Source organism: Seriola dumerili, unplaced genomic scaffold, assembly GCF_002260705.1.
Source record: "Seriola dumerili isolate Sdu_G_001 unplaced genomic scaffold, Sdu_1.0 BDQW01000035.1, whole genome shotgun sequence".
Classification (NCBI taxonomy): domain Eukaryota; kingdom Metazoa; phylum Chordata; class Actinopteri; order Carangiformes; family Carangidae; genus Seriola; species Seriola dumerili.
In genome coordinates this window covers 673,098-683,500 of record NW_019174290.1, presented here as the reverse complement: position 1 = coordinate 683,500, position 10,403 = coordinate 673,098, and the positions used below count along the sequence as shown (strand labels likewise).

Sequence of the window (10,403 nt, the reverse complement as noted above, 5' to 3'; positions counted from 1 at the left end):
GTTGTTTTGAATCTCTACATTTCCTGACTCCATGTGGTCTTCTGTCTCAGTCATTTGTGTCTTAGGGTTTGAGTAGTTGCTTGACTGCCCTTCTAAAAAGAAATGCTAACATACAGTCACATAAAACAGGCTCTGGTCCAGCGGCCCCCAGACCTCCTGAGCTCGGCTCAATAGAGAATATAGAAAGAATGTGGAAATAAAACCAGTGCAAAAAAGAAATTATGAATTCGTCATAAAAAATCAAAACAACATAAGATTATTATGTAAATATGTTATAAGCAGAGTCTTATTTTAGTCTTTGCAGCTTTCTTATAATACTGCAAAGTTTAATAGTCTTAAGTTACAAGGTCTACCTAGAGGACAGAAAAAAAAAAAGAGGCTTTTGTTTGTGAATTTACATTTATTTATTTATTTATTAGCCAAGACGCATTTGTACGCAAACGTTTGGGAATCCCTGCCGTAATTGTTGCATGTGCAAAAGTTTTGGGAACCTGATGAACCTTTGTTTTTTGTTGACAATGTGACATTGAATCTACATAGGTGGTCAGTCCTGTCGCCATTTAAAGTTTTCTTCCCATGACGTTAACAGGAAAATGACACATCATTATAATCTTCAATACAAAACAGTGAAACAGTGATTTATTCAACAAGTTTATTTCTTATTCAGAGTGAAACAAAACTGTTGAAGACATGAAAGATATCCATTCAGAATATCCAATACTTACCAATACTTATTCTACAGACAGTCCATGGTCAATTATCTCAGTCACCGCAGCTGTAGAAGAAAAAGCCCACCCTGTTCTAGATTTTACCAAAAGGTTGGGAAAAATCATCCATTCATCATGACTGCTGGCAATAGACAGAATGCTATGAGGTTGTGTCAACTCTGATTAGAAGAAAAAAACAAAAAAAAGAACATAATGTCCCAACTTTACAGTATTCAAACAAACCTAAATTATGAATATTTTTGACAAAAGGCACAAAAAAAAAAAATTCCATTAAGAGAAAAAGTTTGACATTTTTGGAAATACACTTTGGCTTTCTTCACGAGTGTTAAATCAGAAGAAGAAAAATCTGTGTTACATTTGGTGCTAAAGCAGGAAGATGATTAGTGTTGTTAAGACGGTAAACGGGGAAACCAGGAGCACGGCTCTCTAAAGTCCAAAAGTAAGTCTACCAACACCTCTAAAGAAAGCTGGTCGGCAAACATAGGACCCTTAGGTGGTGTAACTAACCTCAACTTCCAACTCTCTGCAAGAAAGTGAATAATAGTATTTCCCAAAATGTGGAACTGTTCCTTTAACAAAATAAAAACTAACATACAAACTCAGAGTCATTAGACAGTGAAGAATGGTGGGAGCAGGTATGCATTTCTTAATATGCCTGGCAATGAAATTGGGTTGAATGGGACAGTGGGGGTCACTGACTGGTCCGGACAGATGTTTAGGTCGAGAGGTCACACCCAGGGTGCAAAAGTCATTCATGAGTCTTGTCTTCCTCCTCAACTTCTGCCTCCACTCCTTCATCCTCTTCTTCTTCCAGGTCACACTGTAATCCTTCTTCACCAATCTCATCATGCACGACGTATCCCTCCTCCTCCTCCTCCTCTTCTCCAACTTCAAAACCTTCCTCCTCGTCCAGGTTCCCCTGCTCCTCCTCTCCGTCCATTCCTAGCTCCTCCTCCATCTTCTCTTCCTCTGCTGCTGCTGCCTCTGCCTCTGCCTCTGCTTCTGCTGCTGCTGCTGCTGCTGTTTCTGCTGTTTCTGCTGCTGCTGCTTCTGTTGCTGCTGCTTCACCCGCGACTGCCTCTTGGCCTGTCTCTCCCTCTGCCACCGGCTCCTCTTTGACCGGTGTCGCCTCTGTCTGACTGTCTGCTGTCTGACCGTCTGCTGTCTCACTGGTTAACTCCATCTCTGACACGTCCATCACCATGGAGTCCTCAGGATCCTGGTCATCCTGGTTACCGGTGAATGGGTTTTCACCCTGTCAACAAAAGAACGTTCTTAAGTATATGTTCTTTGTCTCGGTAAATCTAAACAATATGCTTTGCAGTGTGGTGATCTTCAGATTTAAAGGTGCTGCTCTCTAACAAACAAATGCTAATCCAATAAGTGATAAAACACCTTTGGCTAATACCAGAATATTAGGATCAAACATGAATAGTCTGTATGATTCATATTTTTATCATTTTATTAATCTTATTAAAACATTTTGGGAATATTGTAATTTATATTTAGAATTGAAGCCAATGGGTAAGAGCACCAGTCAAAATATGACTTCATGAAAACGAGTGCTGTATGAGTGAGTATAGGCCTGCAACAAATCTGACTACATCCCTGGCCAGTGTCACTACAATGTTAACTAATTACAAATCATCTCCTTTTAAAACCATTTAGTTTGTTTTCAGCCAAATTAGACTGAAGATCTCTTCATTTGTGAGATTTTGAGGATAACCACTACCTTCTGATTTCGGTAGTTTGGCTCCTCCTATACGTCCTTATCACTGATGCAACTGTGTTTCAGTTTATGTTCAGATTAACCTGCTGATACTCTTTTACCCTCTCCCACCTTTATGAAGTCTTACAGTCTGGTTCCTTACTCACACTGAACGACTTCACAACACAGCGCAAAACTGAGGAATCTGTGGTGATCACAGGTTCTTATGTGCCCTGTTCAAGCAGTTAGTCTTAATTAGAAATCACAGGCATAATTAAATTTACTGCGGTGATCACATGTAATCTTACTTTTGTTGCAGTTTTATTTTCAATGTAGTCTATTTAACCTATACCTCAAAACAAACTCCCTACACTTCAACTTAAAAACAATACAATTATATTAAGATAATATAATTTTGGATCATCTAACATTTTAGTGACGCTGCACAGGTCTGTGCTCAGGTTTGTTGAATATTAAATACTGCTTTCACTTAAAAACATGAAATAACAATATGACCACAAACTCTAGTCCTTATATTCCTATTTTCAAAGCAAATAACACAAAGGGACATAAGTAAATTTAGTGCAAGTATTCATGCAATGCATTTGAATTACCAGCCTTTGCACAGGCACACGACACATTACATACCTTGAGGTAACTCTCCAGCTTCTTGCCAATGAGTTTGTGGTTAAGGATGCTACGAGCAACTGACAGACTGGCCCTCTTGGACTGCTCCATCATACCCTTGAATAAAAGAAAGGACAGTCCCACGTCAAACAGAGGACAGAGCACAAAACATTGAACAGCTGTCATTACAGTACATCCAAGTTTTTAACAGCATTCTAACTGATCCAGTCAGTACAGGACTTCAGTGGAGTACTCCCAAGATCACCCTCCCACACCAGAGTTAATTTTAACATGACTAAATAAAGAGTAGCTGATTCAACAAAAACTGTACATGAAATTTTTTAAGGTCTTCACAAATCAGTTAGCTAAAGGAATTAAGTTTTCAATGGAAAAATGATCCAGTGGGAGATGATCTGCCATACCTTCCGATTGTAGTTATGGTCAGGAGACTTGATGTGTTTCTGTATCAGGTGGGGCTGCATGGGAATGAAGAGGTCACATGCTGCACAGTGAGCAGCCTCCACCTTCCTCATGAAGTGCTCCATCCCAAGATCTACAGATGTGTGAGGAATATTTGCAATCAGCAATCATTTCTCTATGAAATTGGGTAGACACACACACACACACACACACACACAGCTTACCCCTGGTGAGGTCCTGTTCTTTGTACACCTGACAGATGGCAGCACTGTGGTTTTCCAACTGGCTGACCCTCTGCTCTGTCTTCTTAAACTTGTTCTGCAAATACTCCTACAAGGAGAAAGGAACACAGTTGGATTGGTTAACACCTCATACCATGCAACTTTTGGCATTCAGTGACTCAGGTGACCCTGGTGCATGTTGAAAAAAATTCTGTCAGACATTTCCTGTCAAGCTAACCTTCACTTGTATCAAAAATAACCACAACCTCTAAACTCTACAAGCATTAACAGCTCAAACTAGCAGGTTTATGCAGTTGTCGTTCCAGTCCCTTTTATATCCTGAGTGAAAGTTTTTCAAATTAGAAACCACAACTGGTAAAACTTACCACAAAATGAGTTTAGTTTTACAACACAGTGAATCTTGTAGTGAGATTCTTTTGCCAACTTGTAAATCTTGCAATAATTATATTGAGAAGCTAAGGGGGTTCCTTTAAGTAGGACTTTGATGACACATCCCTTTAATACCAGTGACAACTGCAAATATACTGCAATGCAATTTACTGCAATAACCCAGAAATGAAAATCACCTTTGTTAAATTTATTTAAATTTGTTGAGATTCAAGTATTGAACTACATAATATTTAAAGTATATATATTTGAACGGAAAGCAAACTTTGACTTGTAAAAAAATATGATTTGGGGACAGCCCCATTTCTTGTACTACATATGTAACCTTAATCACATGTTGCTAAAAAAGCAAAGTGTCCAAAAGCTGTCAATGTGAAATATATGACAAATCTCAATCACCTGTAGGAAGTCTGTTGTGGGCTTGGACAGTTGGCTGGAGAGGAACTTAAAGTGGTCCTTGTGGAAGCGACTTTCTAGATGCGTTTCCATTTCCTCCTTGTAGAACGAACGGAACTTGCAGACGGAGCATGCAAACATTACTCTGAAAAAACAATTCAGAGTCTTAGTCCTAAAATCCATCAAAACAGGAACAGTAAAGATGAAATGTAGATGAAACCCACGTGAAAAAGGCAAGGCATTTGGGGTATTTAGTTTATCCTCTCACCTTTCCAAGAATCCCCTTCTCTTTCTCATTTTTGGGTGCTTGTCCTGACCTTGGGTTGGGGTCTGCTTGCCCTGAAGCTTTTTCTTCTCCTCCTGTTTAGCTAATTATGAGCACAAGAGCAGATGTTAGACATGCCATGATTTCCATGAGAGGCATATAATACAATGAAGCAGCTGATGTACACTGACAAAGCACAGCATAAAATATACATCAGTGAGAAGCAACTGTATTTAAGCTTACCTCCGTCTCCATCTTCAGCAGGTTTTGTCTCCTGTAAAAAAACGTATTGCATTATTTAGAAAAGCGGACTAATAAATTCACTTAATTTTTTTTTATGATTGGTTTAGGAATAAAAATTTTTTATCTTTACAAATTGGTGATGTTTGAATTCTTTTAGCCTAGCTTCATTTCCTGTGCAATACTCCAGTTTAGGAATACCCCTGTGATCTAGCCAGTCAAAGTTGTCATATTCTACAATTAACACAGGCTGTAGTCAAAGTCAGCACCTCTACTTGCAATGAAAGCCATTATGTTTCATTTAAATCTGTGCCAGTGAATTAGAGATACTGAAAAGAACAGAAAGAACAGTGTGTTGATTTCTGCCTTCTTTACCAGTGCTGGGTGAGGCTTTTATCTAATAAACTGTTGCTGTTATAGAAAAATATGATCTCTTCCTAATTTGCTTTTTGTTTTAAATAATACCAATTAATTACATTTGAAGAGACACTATGTTGTTCAATTAAATCAAGTGGTTCAGAAGTTTATTGATGTGGGAACATTAATACACGCATGAAGAGCCACTATTTGGAGATAAAAAAAGAATCAGAGCTTCTATCAAATAACCTCAATCTGCTCACCTCAGCTGCAGCCTTTGGTTCACTGTCATCACCATTTTTCTCAGCTTGCTCTATAAAAACAGACCACATAAAACATTAGATCAAGACAGATATATAAATGCTATCTGCCATATAAAGAGATTGTTTATTTTGAGTATACCACAAATGTATTTTGGGTGGTACCTTGGGTAGCTTCAGACTCTGCACTGTCTGTCTTGTTTATCTTTGACTCTGGCTCATCAGCTGCAGTAAGTGTCTGTTTTCTCTTCTTCTGGACATCACGTTGTGGCTTCACCTGCTACAGTCAACAAAAATCAATTTGCACTCACAATTACATTTTCTGACAAAAAAAACCCAAAACAAAACAAAAAAAAAAACAGGCAATACAACCAGAACTCATCAACGAATTCTAGACTTAATTCTAGTCAAGGCCAATTAGCAGACTTCATACGTCTTTCTTCTCTAGGCATTTCCTCATCAATGGTGTTAGCCTTATTTTAAGACTACCCGGGATTAGGGCAAAAAGGAAATCAAAATAAAAGCTACAAAGTGAAATCAACATCCCCACAAGTAAACAAGACAAAGAACTGGGCAGAGAGAAGCGTCACTTGACTTTACTAAACAAAAAGGGCCGTTCCATGAAGAATTTCTGACCACATTAAATAAGAGCTGGGCAGAGTTTATATGAGCAAGTGATGTGTCAAATGTGTGTCGGGGGTTGTTTGTGGCAATAGCAGGTACTTGCACTTTAGGCTGACTTGCCAGTTGGTTGAGGATACAAAAAGGAGGGAATCAGAAAGGGCTTAACTTTTGCCCAGTGTCTGAGGAGGTCTTATTTGGCTGGAGGTACTTACTTTGTTGAGGGGTCTCTTGCGGCCTCGCTGGCGGCCAGCTCGTGGGCCCCCTCCAAAGTGCCTCCCAGGGAAGTCGTGAGGCCCTTGGGTGGAACCCTGATGGAAGCCCCCACTCTCAGGGTACATGCGGTTGGACAGGAGGGATGGGAGCTTGCCTCTACCACCTCCTGGAGAGTGGCCGTGGTGGGACTGGCCACCACTACCACTTCCCCTTCCACCGCCTAATGGAGTGGGATCAGACCTGCGGCTTCCAAACCCTCCTCCAGCTCCTCGACCCCCGGCACTTCCACCCCTTCTGGGGGAACGTCGGCCTGCTCCAGCCCATCCTCCACCTCCAGAACCTCCTCCCTGGCCACTGTTGAAGGACTCCCTCATATTCTGTCGCATTTTAGCGACTCCATAGGAAGAGGAGGGGCTGTCAAAGCCTCCTCCTCCCCCGAGCCCCATTCCCCCTCCGAAGCCCGAGCCTCCTCGCTGACCCAACAGCAGATTGTCCCCACGGCCATCACCATAACCATAGCTACCGCCGCCAGATCTGTAGAGATCTCGGGAGGAGGTGAGAGCGGAGGTGCGCGAGTCGAAAGACTCGTACTGGTCAAACCTGCAGGAGGGAGGGAGAGGATTGATAGAGAGAAGCAGAGAGCAAGGGAGGCAGGGAGGGCAGTCAGGTTTGGATTTCTCCACCTGCTATTCCTTTTCCTCCGTGGTCTCGCTTTCTCCATTTTGTTTTTTTGTCACTCCCAACTTTATTTCATAAACCACATTAGATCAGAAATGAATGATCCAAAACAAGTTAACACTCTGCTTGTGGTCTTATATATATAATAATGACATTTCTCTTATCATTTAGTTTAGTTTCATCCAACCACAGTTTCTGTTGGAGGTCAAACAGTATCCTGCAGATTAAGGAAATGCAGTTTCTTAAACCCAATTCCTTGTTAAAAGGATAGGCTGTGAATCCTTGAATAGGCATTAACATGGTCCGTCAGAACCAGTGATGCCCTGAGACAAGTGCAAGAGGTGAAATATCCTGGAAAGTGACAGGATTATAGTGATTACTCAGGGAAGGGGATGGAATATAAACTGGTCTTTTTTTCCAGGATTAAGGACATTTTTGTAAATACAGCAGGCAACCTTCAATACACATTTCAGCTTGACAAAGTAATATCAAGCTAATATCTGAAAACTCATCACCCTTGTGCAACCTAAAGCCAGAACACAGGGTTAGGTCACATGGATGATGAGAGAAACAAAGTGTATGAACAAATAAACACAAAGTCAAGACAAAAGCAATGTTGAAGGAGTGCTAAATAAAGATGGGCTGGCTTCATGTGCAAGGATGTCAATCTGTTACAAATCAAAAAGCTGGTCTGTAATTGCGCCTTCAACGAGGGGCCATGCATTTTCAGAACGTCTAAGGTTTTGAGGGATCACAACATTTCTTCCCAGCAATCAGACGAACAACGACATAGCAAATGGGGAGCAATCAAAGCTTCCTCAGATGCTGAGGCATTCAAATGCAGCCTGTGAGCAACTCACACCCTTTTCAACCCAAACAGGATTTGAGGCATACATAGTTTCACCAAGACTGAGTGTGAAATGTAAGTAAATGCCTTAGCAGGCTAAAACAGCCCAATTTACTGGAACAGCCTCACCATTCTAAAAACAAAACAACTAACTTTCCAACCACGTTGACAGGGCCTTGTTTTTTTTCTTAGATTTTTACAGAACTCTGTTCTACTACAGGTCCCTAACTAGGGGAAGACTTTTTGACTTTTAAGTTACCAATAGCATCAGAAGGCCAAAGCATCTTTAACATCACAGCAAAATGTGAATCAAGACATTTACTGAGATCCTTTTTCAGATGACTCTAAAAACAAGCAACACTTAACTGGTTGGATACTGTCCAGGCATGACGTAACATTCAGACACAAAACTCTCAACCAACGAGATACCACATTATGACATGTGCTATGTCATTTAACTTCAAGCATGAAAGACACTAGTGGGAAATTTAATGTAATCTTACTGGCATGGATGTGTGGTAGTAGTATCTAACGGAAGACGACCGTATGGATCAGAATAAGTAAAAAAATGCATTACCTGTCACCCCGAGACCCTTTCAACCCCCCCTCCAACTGAGTGAGCATGTCCAGGCGCTGGTTGATCTTTGCAATGACTGCATCTGCATGTGTGCCTGTGGATGAGAGCAGGGATGCTCCCGAGAGACCTCTCTTCATGTGGCCTCCTCCTCCTCCTCCATAGCCCCCGAGCCCAGACATCGAGTCCTTATAACCTCCCCCATACAGGTCAAAACCACCAGAACCTAAAATAGTCAGGAATGAATTATGGTAATGTGACCACTATCACCTCCCATACTATAATAATAATAGATCAGTGGGGAAACAACTGGTCATTTATTCAAAATCCAACTGACAGAAAATACCTATTCAGATGATACTTAACATCTAAATGTCCCTCTCTCTTCTTAGAAAATGACTTTCATTCCTTTCCAATTATTGATTAAATTATTTGGAAAAAAAGTCATACTATGGTTACAATAGTACAGTTGTTACTACAATATCAATAGCAGTATTCAGTCAAAATTACATCTGATTTTGTCAATATCACCTAGTTCCATAACAAAAAAAAGCTTGGTGTTGGCTGCAACCCTAAAGCAGTTGATTGAGTGTCTTTATGCCATCATTTAGTGCAGGAGTGAATTCCTTACCTCTGCTGCCTGACCCTCCACCACCTCCCCAACTGGAGTAACCTACAAAATTTAAAACATTGGTATTAGCAAACTGAGCATTAATAAATGGTGACGTTTCAAACTTAATCTCCTAAAACATTTGGTCACCATCGCGCCCATATGGCTGTGTAGATTCTTTTCTGTAATCCAAGTGGTAATTTGTTGATTAGAATAAAATGCAAAATCGTCAGGACTCACCGACCGTAAGTCATATGTAATTAAACAATGAATCTAATAGCTGTCTGTTTATCTGATTTAGTACAAAAGTTGAATTCGCTACTGTCTCCGAGACAGTATTTGTGACTGTAATGTAAAGATAATAATAGGTTTTGAGGACATTTTTGTTGAGGCGGCCATTTTAATAACTAGCCTTTAAAGTTTCTTATTCCATCCTGACTCCATTTTAACAGAATTAGCCTGCAAACATTCTCATAGCATCTAACACGCCCTACACCAACCCAACAATGGGCCACACAACCCTCTATGTTAGCATATTAGCAAATAAACAGTCTGTTGGCGAAGTGGCTAACCTAGCAAGCTATGTTTCGTCAATGTTGGCTTGCAGGCCTATTTTTTCGTTTCTTCTAGCATTTATTAATCTCATTATTACCACAACAGGCAGGAAATTATTACTTAACAGCTAGCTAACGTCTCTTTGTTTCAAGCTACAGCAGGATATGGCTTGACTGGTGTTGCCGGCAAGCGTAGAATATGAAGATGCTACATAGATGTAGCTACACGGCTAACATAATGAGACGATGCTACATTGATATATGGCTAACCGGAATACTCATTTAAAAATAGAGCCATAGTAAATGTATCTGCACTGGAGGTTAGGCAATATCACACCAGTGCGATGTCTAGTTGTCCGTGTGTATTTACCAGAACCGTAGCCTCTGCCGTCCATGATATTTTAGTGCGCTGTTCAGACAATGCGATCGACACGAGCAGCGGGAGGTCCGGCTGCTGTAATACCAGAAGCCGAGTGTCGCTCCTCCGAAGCGGCAAGACGTATTGACTCCAAGGCCTCGTCACGTCACACGTATTTGGTGACGCGTTCCACCCACGTATAATTATCATGGATGTATTATACATCCATGATAATATAATATAATATAATATAATATAATATAATATATCTATGATAAGAATGTTAAACAGTCAGACAGAGATTAATTCTTTTTT

General features: G+C 40.5%; 1 protein-coding gene across 1 annotated transcript; it reads right to left on the bottom strand.

Annotated features, from left to right (window-relative positions):
• Positions 1–638: 638 nt before the first annotated feature.
• On the bottom strand, positions 639–10,203 carry LOC111216614 (A-kinase anchor protein 8-like). Its single transcript, XM_022738191.1, has 14 exons — positions 10,101–10,203; positions 9,198–9,239; positions 8,570–8,792; positions 6,467–7,067; positions 5,796–5,910; positions 5,634–5,683; positions 5,017–5,047; positions 4,777–4,876; positions 4,512–4,653; positions 3,708–3,813; positions 3,486–3,616; positions 3,085–3,180; positions 1,797–1,983; positions 639–1,724 (listed from the first exon to the last, which is right to left on the bottom strand). Exons 1-14 carry the CDS (start codon positions 10,123–10,125, stop codon positions 1,477–1,479), a joined length of 2,097 nt encoding a protein of 698 aa, XP_022593912.1. The 5' UTR covers positions 10,126–10,203; the 3' UTR covers positions 639–1,476.
• Between the last annotated feature and the right edge of the window lie 200 nt (positions 10,204–10,403).

Bases quoted from the DNA above. Each gene is read 5' to 3' on its own strand.
- LOC111216614 (XM_022738191.1), bottom strand. From the start codon at position 10,125: ATGGACGGCAGAGGCTACGGTTCTG. The intron at 4,654-4,776 runs GTGAGAGGATAA...TTGTTTTTTCAG, and splicing joins AGAAGGGGATTCTTGGAAAG to AGTAATGTTTGCATGCTCCG. The intron at 3,181-3,485 runs GTATGGCAGATC...CTTTTATTCAAG, and splicing joins ACCATAACTACAATCGGAAG to GGTATGATGGAGCAGTCCAA.